The 22,311-nt window shown below is 41.2% G+C and overlaps 1 protein-coding gene across 39 annotated transcripts in view; it reads left to right on the top strand.

Annotated features, from left to right (window-relative positions):
- The window catches only part of Kcnma1 (potassium calcium-activated channel subfamily M alpha 1), a 694,984-nt gene that overhangs the window by 492,509 nt on the left and 180,164 nt on the right, over positions 1–22,311 (top strand). For all 39 annotated transcript variants that reach the window (XM_032917294.1, XM_032917321.1, XM_032917309.1 and 36 more), the window contains exons 13-14: positions 3,529–3,598; positions 10,139–10,294. In XM_032917294.1, coding sequence (XP_032773185.1) covers positions 3,529–3,598; positions 10,139–10,294 — 226 coding nt within the window. The remainder of the gene's footprint in view (positions 1–3,528; positions 3,599–10,138; positions 10,295–22,311) is intronic.

Raw genomic sequence — 22,311 nt, 5'->3', positions numbered from 1 at the left:
TCAAGTCCAAAGAAGCAAAGACAAGCAGGTCCCTGGGAGTCTCTGGCCAGCTTGCCCATAGCCTAATTAGGTGAGTTTCAGGTCACTGAGAGACCTGGCTCAGAAAGCCTAGGGAATCCACATTTAAGGAACAACACTCAGTGCTGACTTCCGCCTCCATGTGAACTTACACCTACACATACAAATACATATGTACCCATAAAACCTTAATTTTTTTAATAGGTTTTTAGAACTATGTTACCTGGAAGGAATTAGACCTAAGATGTCTTTTACTTGGAATGGTCTTACCTCCAGCAGGTGTTGTGCAACATGTGGAGATCTTTGCACTTGACACAGCTAGCAGAGGGCATTGCTGGAATTGTGTTAATAGAGGCTAGGGATGCTGCCAAGCTTCCCATAGTGCATAGCACAGTCCCAATCTAGAAGACCGTCTGACCCAAAGTGCTAATAGCTGAGAAACCCCTGTTAGTGTCCTGGAAGCTATTGGCCAGTTAGCTTGTCTTGGGTTCACCAGATGAGTATTATGCAGTGGTCTTAACACTAGCATGAACCTCTGAGATAATGAATTATATAGATTATTTCTTAATCCTGTTTAATCCTGTTTGGATTGAAGTCTCCTCCCTCTTCCTCTTCCTCCTCTACTTTCTCCTCCTCAACCTCCTTGTCCTTGACCTCTCCTTGTCCTCATCATCCTCCTTAACTTCCTTCTCCTCATCTTCCTCTTCCTCTTTCCCTCCTTTTTTAATAGATCAACCACCACTAGTTCATACCTTTTCTGCACATGGGCTTAGACTCTCAGAACTTAATTTTAACACCGACTCTAATGTCTTAAGTGACTCTCATTTCAGAAAAAAAAAGTTTTCTTTAGCTGTTACTCTTCCACAAATTTGTCATCATGTCCTTTATAAAATGACCAAAAAAAAAAAAAATCCAAACATTTTTCTCTCATTAGCTAAAATCCTTTTAGAATTTGTCTTTTCTCTGTTGTAAATTACAGAATAGTCATTTGAGGTAGGTGAGGATATTAAAGAGAATCTTCTGAAGAGAGCATGGACCAAGGGAAAATGTTTCACTTCCACTATATTCCCAACAACTCTCAATACTGAACAGCTATACTTTGGAGCAGACATGATCCAAATGCTACTTGGCAGTTTGCTTCTCTGGAACTCATGGATTTACCTCAAGGTGAGAGTTGGGAAGTTGCCCTTGAGTCTCTACAATTCTAGTGAGTACTTCCTCTTGACTTTAATGAGTGTTCACCAGTTACATGCACTGGCCCATCAATGAGGCAGAGGAATTCCTCTGGTATATTTAGGCTGCTCAAGTCTTCCCATCAGTGTCTTATGTCTGGAAGGAGACATCTGGCATCATCTCCTTTCGTGTTCCTTCTGGAGTAGGCTTGGTTCCATGTTTTAAGGAAATCCATGCATAACGACTTGGTTTGCATGGGGACTTCACACAGGAGCACATCTCCTTACTGGTCCTCATTAGAAAGCAATCACAAAAGTCCACTTCATTTTAGAATGTCCCCCTTATTTCAAATGGACTAAGTAGCATTTCTATCCTTTGACACATCTTTTTTTTTTCCTGTCATTTGAAGTGATAAAAATGTAGTCCTTCAAGGGTCAATGCTCCATTTTTCCCCATACTGCTAACAAACCAGGAGGATTCATGGTATTGACCTCACAGAGAAATTCCTAGCATATATATTTTATTTCTTCTATATGGTGAGAATTAGAAGTGAATGGTAACTTTGAAATGGGCATTGCTCATAATTGGAATATTTTATTCAAATCCTGAGCATGAAGAGGTGACATGAGCATACATAGGTACCAGGCAGAATGGTGGATGTCAAGGTATAGAATTCACTGGATCAGGATCATAATTAAGCTGTCTGCTAAGGAGAATCGGGAGGAAGACCCAAAAGGTAGTGGGAAGCTCAGGGTTAAACACGGGCTCAGCTTTTCTTTTATTTGTATATTCCTCCTTAGCTTAATGAGACCAATCTGCTGCTTTTGAAATTAAAATGTCAAAGAGGCATTTGAAATGAGCTAATGCAGAAAGCTGCCTGGTGCTGTGGACTGCTCAGAGAAGCTGACAGGCTCAAAGGCCTTAAGTTATGAGCAGAGGCCAACATGACACTCTCAAAAATAAGAGAGGAAGTCCTTCCAGTGCACAGAGCAGGGTGGATGTGGGCAGAGAGAGGCTTTCTCAGGGACTGTCTCCCGATTTCACTGGCTGCAGTTTCCTCAGATGAGGCTGCTGTCTGGTTGCCTTTTTTCTCCCCTTCAGTTTTGCAGAAAAGGTGGCAAAGTGAAGAGCAGAGCGTGGTGGGAAGTTTGTGGGGGCGGTGGAGATAATTGTGCTTGCGTTCCTGATGAGGCTTAGGAGGTGGGCCCTTTCTCTGGAATTCCATTCTTTAGCCTTCCTTGTCACAGAAGGAAATGTACAATGTCACCTCTGACAGGGTTGGTAATGACAAAAACCATAACTTACACGTGGAGAGAGGGCTTTTTAATGATTTCAAAGCATTTTAACATCTGGCCTTTCATTTGCTCCTCATACCAAGCCTGTGAAGTAAACAATGCAGGTACCGTTGCCCCCAGTGTCCAGATGAGGAGTCAGGAACAGAGAGTCCAGGGATTTCCAGAGGGTCACCCAGTTCATTAGCACAATAGCTGTGCTGGAAACCAGGTGTTTCCATTCACGGGCTCCTTACATCTTCCTCATGGTAGTGTGATTGCCAGGAGAAGGGATGCCTAGGAAGTTTGGCTGGAGGGAGTCATACAGGCTCTGTAGAGGACTGAGGGCACCAAGATGGGATTCCCCACCAGATCACCATCTCTGTTGGGTGCTAATGTTTAACTTGAACTAGTAGTCAAGTCATCATTATGCTGTGAAAGGCAGAGAGTCCTTAATCGTACTCCAAGAGATCTGCTTTAAAAGTCACATTATGAGAATGTCCAAAGGGTTTCTGATAATCAGAGCCATTTGTAGGTGGTCTGTTTGAGTTGTCATGGTCTCAAGTTGTTAACTGGAGGCCAGGTACTGGGAGACTGTAGATCCCCAGAGGTTTAAGGACTGGACTTGCATTATCTGTCTATAAACATCAAAAGCACCCATCTTAGTTCCATTCAGGTTCCTATACTATCTGCCAGGTAACACAGGAGTTCCTTGTGTTTGTGTATTTGTTTTTAAGACAGTCTCATGTAACTCGGGCTAGCTTTGAACTTGCTCTCTAGTCAAGTCTGGCCTTATTACCTGCTACCACTTCATGATGGTGTGGTTACCTGACCCATTACTACTTCTGCCTATCTCTGGTATTTGAAATTCCTAGAATATATGCCAGTGACTGCCTTGCCATTTCTTTTTCATGAGTACAGTGAGGAGAACACATTTCTTCCTGGGCTAGTACCCAAAGCTCCCTGGATGGCCCTGGTTGCTACCTTAACTGCGATCACTTAGTCAAGTAAATCCTCTATCACACTCCTGATGAGCCTGCTTCACTTCTGCCTCTCTCTCTTTCAGAGTGATCTCCATAAAGAACTACCACCCAAAGATCAGGATCATCACTCAGATGCTGCAGTATCACAACAAGGTAGGTGGTGAGACTCTTCCAGGTCTGAAGGCAACCTCAGAGCCTGGGTCCCAATACCTTCTCCCTCTCCATACAACCTCACATAAACATATTCACACAAGCACACACATACACTTGCCCTGAGGCCTAGCAAAGAAATGACTTAGTTAAAATGTCCCATCTCACTAGGACCTATGATAGTTCTTCATGGAAATTAGATGTATGTGTGTGTGTGTGTGTGTGTGTGTGTGTGTGTGTGTGTGTGTGTGCGTGTGTGGTGGGTCATTGGGAGGGAAGTTCCTTTGTTGCCTTCTTATACTGATCCATTCATTCAGGAAGAAGTCATTGAACCCTGTGGTTCAGAAATATCGATATGTTCTTAGATCCTGTCCAGACCTAAATTCCAACAACTTGCATTTCTATGTCCTGCAGTCATTCAGTCAATAGCTATTGAATACCTACTCTATAATTAACACTAGTCCTGCTACTCAGGGGATAGGATAACTGTGAAGATAAAATCTGATTTTGTGTCCTTAGAGACTGATCAAGGAAGGAATAGAGACTATACCAGATAATCGAAGGATTTCTCTATGTGTGACCAGGTACACTTGAAAGAAAATAATACAAGTTGGGTAGAGAAAGCAGAACATGACATCATCCTTAAATTCAGAGTGGGAATCATTCCAGTTTTACTTGGGGAAGTAGTAGTTTATCCAAAGATTATGCTTAATAAATGTTCCCAGTGTTACAGCTTACAGTGGGAGCTGGCTAGAAAGAACATGAACATGAGAGTTAGTATTTCTGTCCTGTGATTTCCTCTCACTGAATCAGAGGTGAAGGTCTCTGATCCAAAGACAGCACTGCTTCACTTGGCTTGTGGTTGAGCTCTCTATACAGCTTTGGAGGAGGGAAAGTGGCATCTTGTTCTACTTGATATGGTACCAGTTGTCTTCCTAATGGAGCTTAGAAACTGGAGGTTTCTCAGTACCTGGGGCCAGGTGTCCTGACTGAACAGAAATAACTCCCTACAGGTTTATTTGTGACAGCATGCCCCATCTTATAGGCCATATTCTCTGCAAAACAAGCCATCAGGTGACCCAGAGAAAACCCCACTCTGCCAAACGCCACCAGCACCATTCCATTATTTCTTAATTGCTGGCAAGTGCTGGCCCATTTTGCTGTGTGGAGACCCATCAGAGGCCATTGCCGAGTGGGTCCTGCTGTCAGCAACTGGCCCACTGCTTGGAACTGCTGCCCAGTGCCAACCGTTGCCCAGCCCTCGGCAGGTGGCTCTACTGGAAATTCTGTTACTCTTCAGCCAGTGGGTTTGGTGGTGGGCACTGAAGGTGAATCTCCTGTTTGTCCCTGAAAACTCAAGGATAGGATAAGGGGGCTCTCAGTAACCCACAGGCATCAACCTGGAGAAGTTCTTAACTGCAGCCTCTGTAGGTGGAGGTGGATTTTATTAGTAAGGCTGTGACTGGTGACAGCTCCTGCTGCAAGGAACACTCCTTTCATTTGTGACTTGAAATCTCATTTAGTGTGGGAGTACTTTAAGCGATTGTTTAGATTTTTGGCTGAATTTAGACTGAATAGGAAAATTAATGTTGTATGTTTAGAAAGAGATGTCAGTTCCTTTTCTTCTCTTTCCAACGGGTGCTGATGTAGCATCTTCAAGAAATCAAGGAGCATTTCAGCTGGGTGGTTCTTGTCAAACTCAAAGCAACTTGACTAGCCTCAGAGCTAGATGGTACTTAGTCAGTTTTACATGACTACCACCACATAAATATCTTAGACAGAATCTCCAATACAACCATTTAGACACTGTGATGCAGATATCAACAGACCCAGGAGTATTCGCTTAAAACACATCTTGTTTAGAACCACCCCACTGTACTTGGGTTTCTGGGTCAGGCAAGGCCATTTTTAGAACACTGTTAGATTAGTAAGGACACAGTGTTAGAGTAACTTTGACAAATGGCAGTTTCCCCTCATTCTGCATTTCTGTTTTAAAGGGAGAAGTCCTCTTTCCTTTATTTTTTAGATCATTCTTAGATTTTTTTTTTTTAGTAGACAGTTCTTCCCCCTACTTCATTACTTTGAATTTACCTAAGAGCTCCCCCCGCCACACACACTCCTTCTCTTTCAACATTTTCTTCTTTTTGTGACCTTTTCTCTGTACCCATCTTAGAAGCACATAGAATGCTACTCACTTATACATACATGCATTTGGGAAAGACCTGATGTGTGTGTGTGTGTGTGTGTGTGTGTGTGTGTGTGTGTGTGTGAAAACTATGCCACTAGGAGCATATTGTGGAAGGCATAATTGCTCCCCAAGTTAGACACAAGGCTTGAAATGAAAACAATGTCAAACCCCTGTGATGTAACGAGAGTGATATTCTAGAGCCTAGAGGGATGCAGGGAAACTGCTGGCCTTGAGTTTGTCATCATAATAATTGCAGACATTTGTGTCCTGTTTTATGGTTTTAAAAGAGCTTTGACATCCATTATCTCATTTAGTCCTCATTGGGCCATCTGTGCATTTTTAGCATCCCAGTGTAACTTCAGACTAGCAGGAGTCAAAGCTCTATTCTAGGCAAAAAACATCACCCTAGAGTGGTAAGCACAAATCACATCACGGTCACTCAGCAGCCAGCAGTATAGCCAACTGCCACCTTCTACTTGAATGGGACAGTAGCCCACAGAACCAAACTTTGGTTCCTGGGGGAAGTTTAGTATTGTCCAAAATGGATCTTTTTATGGGGCTAAGTTTCACAGAGAGAACATTCAAACCCTGGACATCTCTGAGTGCAGAGGGAAGAGGTACATGGTGTAAAGTGCTTCAGACACAGGATGGTGATATGATACTGGAAAAAGTGTTCATCCTAATAACTCACCTGTTAATGCATTTCTGATCTCCCCCAAAGCACTCTAATCAAAGAGGCTTTTGTTTCTGATGTGTGAATCAAGCCCCAGGACAGATACAAGTTCTCTGAGCATCCTGGTCGCCTGTGATGGCATGTGGAACATAGCCATGTTAACCAGTTCCATTTGTGATGAAATACTCAGACATAAGTCCCTAAATGAAGGACGGTTTTGTTTCAGCTTACAGCTCAAGGTTCTATCTATTATAGAGGGGAGGTCAAGCGTCCAGGAGTATAAAATAACTGCTCATGCAACATCACATAGATCAGATAGATCCTTTTGATCAGATCCGTTAACCATGTATACAGCCCAGGATTCCAGCCAGGGAATGGTACCACCCACAGTGGGTGGGTATTCCAACCTCAATCAACGGAAGGAAGATAGCCCTTCACAGGCATGCCTAGAAGCCTGTCTCCTAGATGAATCTAGACTCTGTCAAGTTGACAGCACAAATCACCATGGTCAGCTTTCTGTTACTCTAACAAATGCATGCCATAAAACTTTTGGAGGCTATGGACCTTGATGAGTTGGTCTTGTTTAGTTATACTTGTGATGAGGTGATACACCATTCTGGGAGGGACTGACAGAAAGCACTGGATTGATTCCTATCCAACAAACCAAATAGATAGGGTTGATTGGTGCCCTGCTAGTCTCTCACAAGGCGATGCTCTCAATGACCCGAAGAGTTTTTATTAAATTCTATCTCCCAAAGGTTCCACTTCCTCCTAAGAGAGTATCACCTCGGGGATGAAGCTGTTTGTATATGGTCCTTTAGTAGACATTGACAGAAGGTGCAGACTATAGAGTGCTCTTGTTTTTCCATCGATAGACTTTGTTATTTTTCACAGTGTTTCTCCAAGGCTGAATAAATAGTAAGAGAAGGAGATGTGACTAGAATTCATGTCTTTCTGAGACAGCACATTTTCATAGTTCTCCATGAAATGAAGGACGATCCAGTAGCATACATGGAGGGAGGGTGTAGTTCATATTAGACCTACTTTTCTCTTTGCCAAGTTAGGAAGAATTTGCCTCCTGATTCCTGGGTAGAAATGGTGACTTTTTTTTTTTTAAAAACCAGACCCAATTTCCCTCAAAGAAAGGAGAATGAAGTTTCAAAAAAATAATAATAATGAATTCCTAGGTCAATATCCTCTCTTGGATTCATGCACACAGCCTTCTGTCTTGGCCATTGGCACTTCAGCCCTGCTTCCTGCCACCCTATGACTGGAGAAAATGCAGTGGCAATGAGAGGGGACATAGGAAGCTTAAAATGAATATGACTTTCTACATGGGACCCAAGGGACCCAAGGCTTACATGTCAGAACTACATGTTTTACATGGCATGGAGATAGGTCAGACTTTTTTTTCATTATTTCTTTGAAGATGGCATGAAAGCTATGAGGTGTCTCTGTAGGGACCAGACCACCCAAATCTCTTGTCACCCACAAGTTCATTACTTGTATATAATTGATTATACTTCTCATAAGAGGATTTTTCCACATGGATGAATGTGTTTTATCCCAGGCCAGGGAAGTTAAATGAAAAACAAAAACAAAACAAAACAACAGCAGCAACAACAACAACAACAACAACAACAACAGCAACAGCAACAGCAACAACAACAACAACAAAATGGACTTCTTAAGCCAGGGAAGAATGGGGAAAGAAATGGGAGAGAGGGTGTGGCTATCTGTTGGCATTCAGTATATGATGTGCAGAAGACCCTCTGGTACTGAGCTCCACACAAATCACACTTCCCTTTGGCCCACACACAGGCCTGTTTTACTTGGGTTAGGGAGCAAGCAGTCATTTTCCAGCAGTAACCACTGCTGGCTCAGGATTGGAGACTGTCACAGAGGTGGATTTTGCAAGCAGACATTTCACAAAGTGTGGTTTCTCTAAGCAGAGCAAAGAGGCCTGGGCTCTGCTCTTTTTTCTACAATAGAATCATCCATCCTTCTATTGCAACTGGCCTCTGTTGTTCCAAAAGTGACGGGAAGCCTTGTTTACTGCTCCAGTTTGCTGGTACATGGCAGGAAATAATTTCAGAACTATAGAATCTTGGACTGTAAGGGACTTAGAAGGACTCTGGGTCAACTTCCTCTACAAAACATGATTTACTATAGCATCTTGTAAAAATGCTAAGTCTTAGGAATAAAGACTGTGTGTGTATGCATGCGTGTGTGTGTGCATGCATGCATGTATGCATGTGTGTGCATGTGTGTGTGTGTTTAAATAGTCTTCTCTATTTATTAGACAAATTTCATCCTTAGAAATTTCTTTATATATATATAAATATATATATATATATATTCCTAATTCTGGCTCCAAAAACTGAGTGTGGCGTCACTAATCTTGACATAGCAGGACCTGAGGCGTCCAGATGTGATGAGCATCCTATGTCCCCAAGGATGTCCCTCTGTATCTTGAGTATTTCTGTATCTTTTAACTGTTTCTCAAGAGATTTTTTTTCCAGAGCACTCATCTCCTCTTGTCCTCCTCATTGTCTTGTGGCCATTGATCACACCTCTCTAAGTTTGACTGTTAAAACTGGATCAAATTCTGTGGAACAAATTCGGCCTGTTCTTATAGAATAGAGTCTTTTTCCTTTGCTGTTACAAGCAAGCTGTGGCTTTCTGTGTCATGTATCCCATGGCTTCTAATTGAGTTTTTAGTTTCCTCCGCACTTAAATGCTATGCCCCGCTCTCTCCTTCTCTCTTTCACATACACTCTTAGATCTGTCTTCTTGTTTCAAACTTATATAATCAGTATTTTTGAATGTAAGTGTTGACCCTGACATTCAGATCTTGTAACTCTCTTCTCTTGTTATTGTTGTTATTTGTAAATACCCAAACACTAGAGAACTTCCTGGATTTCAACTTTTCAACTCACTCTGCCATGTACAATTCTCTACTGCATGCCAATGGCAAATAATTGTGTGAGCATGCTTCTGTGTCTATGAGTTGGGGTCTGACCTACCTTGCCATAAGACAGTTCATCTGAGAACAATCACAGGATGCCTGTGTCTGTGGTGCACCGTGGCTTCCATAGAAGCAGCATTTCCTCCCACATGTAGAGTTACAGGTTCTCCAGCTCCACCCCAGATCTCATCAGTGAGAAACAGCATAGTGGGGGCCAACATCCTGTAGTTTTTTTGTTTTTTTTTTTTTTTTACTTATTGCAGGGTATGCCAGGTACCTACTCAAGTTTGGGGCATCACTAATCTAGATTATTGTGAAGACAGGAAAAAAATGCAAGAGTACTCAGACACACATACATCTGGAAATCTAATAATACTTGAGAGCTACTTAAAAAAACAAGCTAGCTAGACTTCTTAATGCTGGGGGCTGGTGTGTCTCACAAGAGAAAATTCCCTTCTGGGTCGAATCTGGCTAAATAGCAAACTTGAGAGGAGGATGTGGACCTGGTGAGTGTAGAAGCAATGTTGCCAAGAGGCCAAAGTCTGCTGAACAGAAGTATAGAACCTCGCAACAGTCCTTAGACCCAGGCAGAGGGCAGAAAGGATGAGTTTGGATGACCCGGTGTCCTTGGACAATGCAGCAGTTCCCAGAAGAGGTTTTAGACACTCAGACGTGGAGCAGAACAGGGTCTCATACCTCTTGTTATTCCCACAGGCCCATCTGCTCAACATCCCCAGCTGGAACTGGAAAGAGGGTGATGACGCAATATGCCTTGCAGAGCTCAAGTTGGGTTTCATAGCCCAGAGCTGTCTGGCTCAAGGCCTCTCCACAATGCTTGCCAATCTCTTCTCTATGAGGTCATTCATAAAGGTAACGTCTTGTCTTATTAGAGCACATTAGCCTAGGATTCCATTTGTCGTGGGGTTGAGTAGAGCACAGCTTAAACTCAAAACAGATCGACGGGCTTTAACTTCTCTGGTTGAGAAGAAATTCCTTGTTACAGATTTGGGAAAGAGGCCAGCTCCTTTCAAAATTATGTTTTTATTTTTATTTGGCACATCCGTGGCCATTAAATGATTGTTCAAAGCACAATCCTCTCTCTCTCTCTCTCTTTTTTTAGATAAACCACATGTTTATCTATCAACAAAGCCTCCGCTGTTAAAACAAAAATATGATTTATATACATTCCATATGGTACCAGAGTGCCTAAAGAAAAGAATTATCATTTTCCTCTTTTATATCAAGTGGCTGGTGGACCTCTCACTGTGTGGATAAATGCAGACCATGTGTTTGTGCTGAAGCCCAAACCCCAACAACATAATTCATTTATTTACTTCTGCACAATCAAGGGGGCCAGTAAGGCTGACATGCCATGGCTATTTGAATGGAGAAAGAAAAGATGAACTGAGTCTTTACCCCAAGAGACGTGCAGTCTGGATGTGTTCATCTCCCTATCAGAGCTCACTGGGCAGCCACTCCCAGACTCCAGATGGCTGCTGGACCAACTATTGGGGCAGAGAATGAGCCCATTCTGTTCTCTAGGGCCCAGGGTCCTAAGTGCCTCTGCATCTAGGTGCCTGACTAAGCAAGTTTCTAGAATGTTGGTTTAGGCAGTCAAGGTGGCACACCACATCCATGAATTGTGTTACTTAGAACTGGAAGGTGTCAAGTCTTTACCTTTGTACCAATGTCATTGGCATTGTTTAACCAGTTGTAGTTCTCATAGTATGACTTAGAGAATAACTCCTGTTGGACCCTGTTGTTTTCATTGTAGCAATGCTGCATAGTTAATGACAACTTGATTGAAAATATGTTTTCTTGTGCTTACTCTGTGCCCATACATATCAGCTCAATAGAACTTCAAGTTCAACCCCAATGACAAACCCAAGTCACTACATGCCTCTAGATGTCTTCTTTTATCCAGGTTCCTTTTATCCTGCATAGAAGAAACAGAATGCAGGCAAAATGGGAGTCACAGGGAGGTCTGTGTGGCTGTGTTTAGAGATGGGACACCAAAGCCAGATGTGGCCATGTGTCTCCCAGGACTTGTCTGCTCAATCTAAGGAGGCCAGACCTAGGATAACAAACTGTCACCAGAACTGCCCTGTCTCTTTCAGTGGAGCTCTAGTGGTTTCCTCCCAGCAGAGGTTTGATCATAGGACCCAGCACATGGTCAGAGGGACTGGGTTCTGCCTTTCTTGTGTTGATGTGACATGGGCCTTGGCAGAGGCCCACCACAGATGGGGCCACTTGACATGCGTATGTTTTGATTTTGTGGTGCTTGCATGGTAACTAGATCTGCCTGTCAAGAAAATTAATAAAATGGATATGACACTGATTCTATAGTGTTATTACCAACAGGGAGAACTTCTGCCTGACTTTCTTCAGGACCCTGACGGGCCTCACCTCTAAAGCCAAGGACTTTCCTTCCAGCTCTGCAAATCCCATTGCCAAGTTCCTATTTAGGAAGCGCCTGTGGGAAAGGCTGGACTGGGCCCTGGTATAAGTGGAAACACATTTGCCTCCCAGGGTTACTGCATTATTTCTGTCCAGGGCCAGCTCTCCCCATGTTTGGAGGCAGCTTTCTGGATATGACCTTTTGACATGGAGGTGATCTTCACGTTAGACTTTGTTAAGGGCATAGCCTACAAATAACATGACTTCCTTTACTAAATTTTAAAATTTAGAGTAGGGCCAGTCTTACTTAATGCATTCACCCTTCTATATTGTCATCTACGTATGCATATCCCTCAGTCCTAAAGCCATTTTACAACCTGCCGAAAATCATACTGTTATCCATTCCTCAGTGTTTTTTCTATATTATTGCAAAGCATTTACATGTTTTTGTGTGGAATGAGTATAGGTGGAGAAGGTAATATGTAAATGGATTCTTGTTTATGGAAATCAATTCCTTCCCCAACGCCCCCACATCCTATGGTAGAGAACTCCTCACTTCCACCAGGATAGGGTTTTGGCAGCACCTTATCCTTTGGGAGCATTTAGTGTTTCTGGAAGCCAAAGGGAGATGTGAACTTACCTTCTTCCTTGCCCTGAGCAGGTTGTGTCTGTTTATACTCTGCTTCTGCTCAAAGGAGTAAGATAAACAAGACTCTAACATGTAGATGTGTCACAGGCAGAAGCTCAGCGGTTATCTTCGAAGCCTTTTATTATGTATAAACCAAAAGTCCCAGACCAAAACTGAAGACAGTGAGGTTTAGCAGAAGAAAGGGGTTCTACTGGAATGTGGGATTTGCAAAGAGGGCCTAGACTCTAGACAAGTCACTCTCAAAGATCTGAACCTAGGGCCCCCCATTACCTTTTAAAACCTAGTCTTCATTTAGATATGTTACCTCTGAATTGACCTAAATAGTTTGGAGTTTATTGATATTTTAACTTACTTTTTTAGGAGTGATGAATTTCTGTAGACACTTTTGGCTTTTTGTTTTCCCCCTTATGGTTGTTTATTCTTAATCTTTTCCATTTATGCTTCAATGCATTTCCTCTACTGTTAAGATGTGCTAGCTTTTATAAATCCACTCTAACCTCGCATCCAATACCTTTCTGAAAGAAGCCCACATTGATACCCAGGGGTCCTATATCTCTGTGGCTGCTTGCAAGGCAAGCTAAGCATTTTTTTTTTCAGCAAGGATTCATTTTCACCCTTGAAGTCTGTTAATCAGAGCCAGCAGATGTTTTGGTGCCTGTGACTTATCTCCTGGCCTGGGACATCCTGTTTACTCCCTACTCTCTGATCTCCTTTCACTGGCCTCTCAGATTTCAGGGAAAGTCTCCTTAATGTCTTCTGGAAAGACCAAGACAATGGACTTGTTTAGCCTGTCTGCCATCGCCTCAGCCCTCAATAAGTGAGCCACACTTTAAGACCATTGATATTTTTTGGGTGGGGGTTGTTTTTTTTTGTTAGTCTATGTAGTTTTAACTTCCTGTTCTACCTGTAGAGTTTCATGTTGGGCTGGACCTTCTATTTTTATGAATTGAGCTATTATTCGTACTAGAAGAAACCATTCTTAGACATCATGAATTATGTATTTGTGTAAGTGCTTGTTCCTCTCTGAAACTGATTGACTCTTAAAACTGTTTCTCATTCAACTCTGAAACTTCCAATTGAGCACATTAAAACAGATCTCACACTTGCCAGTTATTTTAACTCTGCTGGTTTTTCATTTTACACACACACACACACACACACACACACACACACACACACACACACACACACACACCCTATAGCATGGCATGTAATCTGCAGTATCTTTGTCAGGAAGTCAGTTGTGAGAATGGAGAAAATGTGTAATGTTAGTATGGTGTCTTAAAGGAGAGAGAATATTTTCCATGAGCTCAGGTAGTCGAACTCTTTGTCCCCAGTTGGTGGCACTGTTTGGGAAGGTTGTAGGAGAGGCAGCCATGCTGGAGGAAGCCATCGCTGGGGGCAGGCTTTGAGAGTTCATAGCCTCAGTTATTTCTGATTTGCCATGTCTGCTTCATGCTCACAGTTTAAGACGTGATCTCTCAGCTTCCAGCTCTGGAACACCTACCACTTGTTGCCATGCCTCTCCACCATGATGGACTTTCTTTCTGACAATGTAAACTAAATAAATGCTCCCTTTTACTCATTGTCTCGGTCGTGGTATTCTGCCATGCCCAACTTAAATGAATCATTTTAGTACTTTAGTTTGAATTGTATTTATGCACTATTTTGTGTTTGGATACGTTCGTGTATAAGAATAATCTGGTTCAGGAGCTGGAAATATAAAGACCTTTGATTAACTGCCCAAATATACTGAATTCTATCTACTTTTAAAGCCTTGAGCCTAAAATTATTTTTACTCTCCTAATGCCCTACATACTCATGACATTGTCACTGGTGTCAGTTTATGGTGGCAGACACTATGCAGTAAAAACAGGAGCGGGCAGGTAGCTTAGAATTGATAAACCCTAGGAATCAGTTTCAGATTTGTCCCTGAGGTCACCAGAAGGAAATAATGGATGAGACGATTCCTTAGCAGGGATAGCCACCTTAGTATGTGGCTTAGTTTCTGAGCTTCATTTTATGGAAACCATTGATTCACTGGAGATTCCAGAGGCACCTGTATCCCTGTTGCCTTTCTGGCAACACACAAGCTTATGGCTTGGAAGCACCGATAAGATTCAGGAAACTTCGTCTCTGATAGGAAATGTGTGGGCTCATATTTGCATAGTCCTGCCAATGAATCTTGTTCATCTTTCTCTCTGGCCAGCTCTGTAAGGGTCAGAGTCGCTGCGCCAGATAGGTGAGGAGTTCATTTAGGATTGTGACAAGATCAAAAATGACCTAGGCTCTTAGGAGTATTGGCTTAAGGACTAGGGCTCTCTGGCAAAACCAAACCAACTATGTATGTGATGTGCGAATGTGTATGTATGTGCATGCAATCATGTGTCACATAATGGCATTTCGTAATTGGCAGACTGCATGTAGGAGTCCCATTTCATGTAGTGATGGCTATTCTTATTTTGGTTTGGATACATATGTACTTTGATGTTTGCATGATGAAATTACCCACTAAAGACTTCTTCAGATGAATACCCATCATTAATCAATACGTGCTCTAGTATCTCTCTCTGTGTAACCAAGAGAGGGAGATATTGATTAGAACAAGTTGATTCACTTTGTATGAAAGCCGAGTTACAATGTCTGCACTGGAGATGGTGGAGAGCCACAGGGATGTTATCAGTCATTTTGAAGGTCTGAGAATAAGGAGACTTAGTATAGGTTTCAGTCTTAGTTCGATTAGAGAGAACAGATTTCTAATGACTCCTAGTATGTGTTCCAATACAGCTTTTGATGGTTTGGATATGATCCACCCACAGAAGGAATATAATCTCCCTTATTCTACCACTTCAAACATATTTATTGCATCCAGAAATACCTTCACAGCTATGTCTAGAACAATAATCAAATATCTGGGAACATCATGACCCAGTCAGGTTAACGAAGAGGACTAGATATCACATCAACCTGCTCTTACTTCAGCCTATTTCTAGGTCAGCATGCTCATCCTCTTGTGGGAGTGTGGGGATTTGTCAGGAGCTCTAGCCAGGCCAGAGTTGCAATGCATAAGGCTGGTATCAAGGAGAGAATGCTAAGAAAGGCTTCTTTGTCTTGGCACATAAACCTACAGAGAAGATCGTGATATACAAATGTTTTGGCTCCACCACCCATGGGTGATGCCAATCAAAGTGAAAGTGACTTCATGAGAATGAAATGCCATCACACCTGTGGAGAGAAGTTTCCAACACAGCTACCTTTGCTTCTTTAGGAATATACAATGTTTTAATATCATTTAGATAGACAGATAGGCTTACAGACTTAGGCCTCCAATAACAACCCAGCAATATCCATCCAACTGTCATGCCGCATTCCCATTTGAATGCCACATCTCCTCTCAGATTTCACATTTCCAGAAGTGAATCCCTGTTCTTCCCTGTGAAGTTTCCCTGGGAAGTCACCACCCACATTTGGCAACGCCATCCTTCCAGTTAATCACCTTTAGAGTCATCTTTGGCTCCCCACCCCAACCCTCCTCAAGCACCAGATTCAATTCATCATGACACCCTGATTGGACCTTGAAAGTAGGCCCAGAATCTGAGTACTTGCCACCAATTTCATTCTTACTGATCTATCCAAAGAACCACCATCTTTTCTATGGTTACCAGCCTTCTAGATGCTCAAGTCTAGACTCATCTTGTTTTCTTAAATAATTTTCCCAAACATGAATGAGATCATGTCAATCTTCTGCATAAGTCTACCATATCATCTAATTGCCTCAAAACCAAAACCATAGCATTGGCTGCCAGGTACTAAGCAGTCAGGTTCCTGTATTCTTGTTGATGCCAGTGTACCAAGTTCTGTCCTGCACCTTGTGTCTCTCACATTCCCTTTACTGCATTAGGATTTATACTTGCTGGGTTCCCTCTATCTAGAATGTTCTCCTAAGTAGATGGTTGCTTCCTATCAAACCCTTCTGCCTTTGCTCAAAAGAAAAATTTTCAGCAAGACCATATTTTAAAACGTCAGACTATTTTTTTATAAAAGAGTTAAAACATACTTTATTTATAATATGCAAAGAGAAAAAGGCATTTGTAATAAATGTTTAATTTGTTAAATATTCATCAGCTCAACATTCCCATGTATGAATGGCACAGATTAAGAAACAGAACATTATTGATACCCTAAGAATCCTCACTTATTTTGTAAGTCAGATAATTGGCATTGCTTCTGAATCATCTTTGGAAATGTTATATTCCTCAATATTGAACTTTTTAGTTTATGACGATTGTATATCACCTTTTTATTTCCTTTTAGCTTTTTGGATACTTGTGTTGTTTTTTAAAGATTTATTTATTTTACATCTGTGAGTACTTGTTTTTTTTTCTTTAAACACACAAGAGGGCATCAGATCCCATTACAGACGGTCGTGAGCCACCATGTGATTGCTGGGAATTGAACTCAAGACCTCTGGAAGAGCAGTCTGTGCTCTTAACCACTGAGCCATCACTCCAACTCTGTGCTTTGACTCTTAGCCTAAGACCTTTTACCTATATGCTTGTGTGGTTTTCTTTTTTCTTTCTTTCTTTGGTTGTTGTTGTTGCATGTTCGTTTGTCTGTTTTCAAGACAGGGTCTCACTATTTAGATTGTCTTCAACTCATGATCTTCTGCTTCTATTTCCTGAGTGCTAAGATTACAGACATGTGCCAGCATCTCCATCAGGACGTATTGATTAAGGGGTGCTTAATACTTCAATTGCATCTCTAGGAAATTATAGGACAATCAAGATAAAACCAAATCTAGAACATTTCCTGGGACTCTGAAGGCTTCTTAGGAAGCAGATGTCACATCTCTCCCTGTTGTCTAGGAGGATGTAGATGTCCTTCTCTCCCTAGGGACATAAAATTTCCATGTGGTAAAATAGCAGAATTACATTTTAGAAATCCCCATCACCCAGGCCTGCACATTCCATAATACAGGTCTCCTTCATCCTCTTGGCTTTGCCTGTTTGTCAACTCCTCCACCGTGGTATTGTTTCTTGTCTATTTCTCTCTTTTCCTTCATAAAATGGAGGCACTGTGAAGCCATGGCTATTCACAGGAGCCTCGGTATCAGGTGCTCAGTAAATACATGTTGAATGCATGGAAGAATGAATGAATGAATGAATGAATGAGTGAATGAATCAATTTCAGCTTAGCCTTGCCAGCTTGTGTTTTAGATATCTGAGTGTGGGGCCCAGACTAACTGGGACTTACGATTTGGAATGATTTGGGTTCTGAAATGTCTTCCTCTGCTACTGTATGTGGTTCACTGGCCCAATTAAAGAGCTTCATCTCTGCATAGAAGCTTAAAATGCAAAGCTTTATAATCCTTGGCAAAGCTTGCAAAGAAGCTGGTTAGATTTGGTTATAAACTATCTTGACTGCCAGAAAATATAGTCGCTGTGTTGTTTAAATTCGCAATTCAAAATAAACACCCTGAAATTTAAATACATTTGCTAAATCTCAATATTCCATTTGGGCCAGCACCATCATATATCTCTTCTTTTTTTCCTTCCTACTGTAGTCTCTCTAGATCACAGACCTTGCCACAATGTGTTGCCCCCTCCAGCATCACCATCTCTGCCCACGATCTCTCATGCCCAACTCAAAGTTGAGTAGCTTCCATGCAAACTATTTCAAATAAAGAGAGAAGCAATCCATGAGTTATTAACAGGGATTCCATTCCCCTATGGCCCTGGTAATTTCTAGAACATTGAATTAAGGAGTTCTCAGACCTTTACAAATTCTCAAGGCAAACATTATTAGCAAAGAGAAGGCCGTGCAGCATGTAAGAAGATTGCCAGAAAATGTCAATGAAACTTCTGAATAAAATAAGAAGCCTCAGTGCTCTCTCGATCTTTCCCTACCCCTCCCTCTAACACGATTAGAAAGTTATTTCATGTGTCTTATGTGCTCGGTCAGTCAAAGGCAAACCTACATGATTGATGGTGACAGGGAACACATTTAACTCATTATTCTTTACTTTGCAGCAAAATGATTTGTGTAAACTGTCTGCCTAGCATTAAAGGTAAAACAAACTTAGAAACCCCAGAATGTTATATTTTCATCTAATATTTTCCTTTTGGTTTTATAGCTGTAATCGCATATGGATTCTTTTATTTAGCTCTTGGCATGGGCTGAACAAAGGGGAAGGCAGGGCAGAAAGATTACATAACACATGAGTCCATGCTCAGGGAGTGTGGAGCCATGAAAGCCGTAACAGTCCAGACTTAATGTGACAACCCAGGAGAAACTGTGGCTCTCTCTGGCCTGGATGTTGTCACTGATATGCAATGAGGACCATCTCCTTGATAACAAGCCTGTTGACATTAAACTGAGCCTTTTCAGAAACTATTAATTGATGCATATGTTCCTACGCACGCCTAGAGATCACGGGCTTCACCTGACTTCCCTATTCTTCCAGCTGCTTCATGCTCCTCCTCTCCTCTTCCCCTTCTTTCTCCTACTCCCTCTGCATCAATGTTAGTAATAATTCAAGCAGGAAATACAGACGATAACTTCAGATTCACGTAAGTCTGCTGGTTAGTGGCACAGCCATACCGAGAGTGTCCATGCAGAGCAGGAGCAGGAATTTCGAACTTTCAGATAACTACTCCACATGTAGGAGTACACCTGGTAGGTATTTTGTCATGAATTTTAGATTATCTGAGTCCTCTCAGTTTTCATAGCCCTTTCATGGTTATAAGTTTTATAACTTTTCCTTAATTATCCTTTTTCTTCTTTTTCGGTTTTAAGTTTTTGTGTGTGCAGCTGACTGTATCTTTACCATGTGCATGCAGTGACTGCAGAGGCTACACAGAGGAGGGAATCAGATCTCCTAGAGTTGGCCTTACAAGCAGTTGTGAGCTTCCCAATAGGGGCGCTGGAAACAGAGCTCAGGTCCTTTACAAGAGCATCTAGTGCTTTTAAACCCCAAGCCATCCATCCCTCTAGCCAAGGCAAACATTTTTATTGAAATTAACTTTTACTTGACCAGAAGAGTAAGCATTTTTTTTGAAGGCACCTGGAAATTTTAACAAGTGTAAAGAAGCTATGATCTCTGTCCAAAAGAAGGGCTCTGTCATTCTTTGAGAACAAGAAGTTACTAAAGATTCTCACTTTGGTCTGTCTAGCTGGTTAGAGGATGGTAGAGCCAGGCCAAGCAATTCACCACATTTTACTAGCTTATGTCTCTACTCATTGGTATATACTGCTTTTGCTAGAGAAATGTCTCAACTTCAAACACTGCTCATATACATTCAAATCAATAGCTTCTAAAAACAGAAACTACTCTGCAATGTTTGTAAAGGCAGTACCCTAGATTTTCTATCAACTCAGCCAAACTATTGAAGTATGAATATTAAGACAGTTTTCTGAGCTAGAGAGACAGTCCAGCATTAAAGAGCACATGCTGCTCTTGCAAAAGACCTGAGTTCAATTTTCAGCATCCATATCAGGAAGCTCAGAATATGTCTGTACCTCCAGGCTCAGGGTATCTAATATCCTCTGGCCTCTGTGGGCACTGCACTTGGATGTGCATGTACAGATAGGCATGCGTGCACACACACAAACATACATAAATACAATTGCAAAATAAGGTAGGGAACTCATGTTCTCCCCTTTTTTCTATGTTGTCCTTCATGAGAAAGTGACCGAGGAATGTATATCTTCTGAGATTATAACACCTTTTCATATGAAAGGATTTCCTGCTTAAGTCAAGTACTTTAACCAAATATGGAAAAACTTGGGTGATATATTTGTTTGGGGCATAAGGTGGAAGGAAGATTAGCTAGCCCAGTCCTGACATGGAAGATGTCAGAAGCCAGAGTCATGAGGGCTAAGTCGTGTCACAAAACAGTAAAAAGATTTTTCTAGAAAAAAAATATGTTTAGCCTTAATCCTCTCTAACCTCTTCTGATCATAGAAAAAAAATTAATTCAAGTGACTCAATCAATTTGGGGTTCAGGGAGCAAAGCTGTGAAATAAGAAATAGAAATCTGCTTGCTAGGTCCAGCATTTCTTTGGCTGTTCTCCATTAGAGGAAAATCCTTAGGCATGTGGTCCCATGAAGGCTTGGGAATGACTGTCAAAATATGTGTCCAAGTCCAGTGCCACATATTTTAACACATATGCATAGGGCCATATATCAATCACCTCACCACAGAATACAGAATAGTTTCCAAACTCCACATTCCCTTAAGTTAACTCTAGACCCTCTAAGGATCAGAGCTCCATTCTCTTTTATTATAGTTCCATGTTTTCTGATGAGTCTTATGAAAGTGTCATGCAATAAACTTCTTTCCTTTCAGAGTCATGTTTTTTAAAACTCCCTCTATGCTGTTGCAGGAATCAAAACTCCATTCCTTCCGATTACGGAACGATATGACATTTTTATGTTGTCCCAAAGTTTGTTCATCAGTTCATTCATGGAGCAGGCACAGCAATTAGCTACTTCTAGTTTCTTGGGCGTGGTGGTGGGAGGGGTCATAACAAAAGTTGATATAAATATTTGTATGGAAGTTTATATGAGCAAACACACAGAATAGGATTCCTGGTTTATAAGGTCAAGTTTCTGTTTAACTTTAAAAGAAACTGCCGAACCGTTAGTCAGAGTGTCTATACCATTTATATCACCTCAGACTGTGAACCCAAGTCAGTGACTCCTTTTTTAAGTTGTCTTGGCTAGGGGTTTTGTCCCAGCCATGAGAAAACTAATACAGACATAGACTCAGCCCTCTAAACTTTGGTCCATACATCATTTAGAAGTATGTTGCTTAATTTTCAGTATGGGGTCAAAAGGGTCCCATATTTTTTTCTAGATTTTAGAATATTTGTACAGACATACTGAGCTGTCTTGGTGGGAAAATTCAAACCAAACCACAGAATTTACTTATGTCCAACATGTATTTTACACATAAGCCCCAAGGGCAACTGCATACAGTTCTCATTTGATTCTGCACATGAGTTTCGCGAAGGTAGGTTTTCTTTTTCTTTTCTTGCAATGCCATGTCAGTGTTACAATTTTTTCATATTTTGGAGCACTTTGGAGTTATTTAGATTAGAGATATTTAATCTGTGAACATTTATACTATTGAGTTGTTGTGATGGACTTAACTGTTTCTTGGGGAAATTTTGTCTCCATTTATCCTCGTTAATTTTGTTTTGAAGACTACTTTAGATATTCATTTCTACAGGTTCTAAACCCTGTATTTTGTACTGTTTTGTTGAAAAAGTTTAACCCCTCTTCTGAACTGTTCCTTCACCACCAAATGCAGATCACTTCCCTTTTGGTCCCATTTGAACCCAACTACATCATGAAATTCTAAGTTACTTTCTTTACACTTTCCCCACAATAAGTAGGTCATTTTAAAAACATCTATTCTGTGAATTTTTGTCAATTCATGGATTATATTAAATCTGTTTATTTATGGCTCAAAAGATCAACATATTTGGATTTGGTCTCACTATTTTATTAGTTGCTTCTTGATTAATTACTGTGCTTTTGTGTTCTTCCCTCCTCTTTTGTTTGAGGTTATTTGGATACTATCTTAAAAGTTATTTAATTAACTAATTTATTAATGCAGTTAATAAATGTGAGACTATATACCCAGTGCTAATATTTATGCATGTAAACATTACAGATCTAATGTAGTTATTATATAGATGAGCCCTGCGATTATTAGTGTCTGTCTTTATTCTAGAAATTTTTTCTCCATCTTTATTAAATTGGGCATTTCTTATTTAAATTTCAATTGTTATTACCTTTCCCAGTTTCCAGGCAAACTTCCCCCTAATCCCTCCC

Source organism: Rattus rattus, chromosome 12 (genome assembly GCF_011064425.1).
Source record: "Rattus rattus isolate New Zealand chromosome 12, Rrattus_CSIRO_v1, whole genome shotgun sequence".
NCBI classification, from domain to species: domain Eukaryota; kingdom Metazoa; phylum Chordata; class Mammalia; order Rodentia; family Muridae; genus Rattus; species Rattus rattus.
Note: the sequence above shows the minus strand (reverse complement) of the source record. Positions and strands in the feature narration are given on the sequence as shown.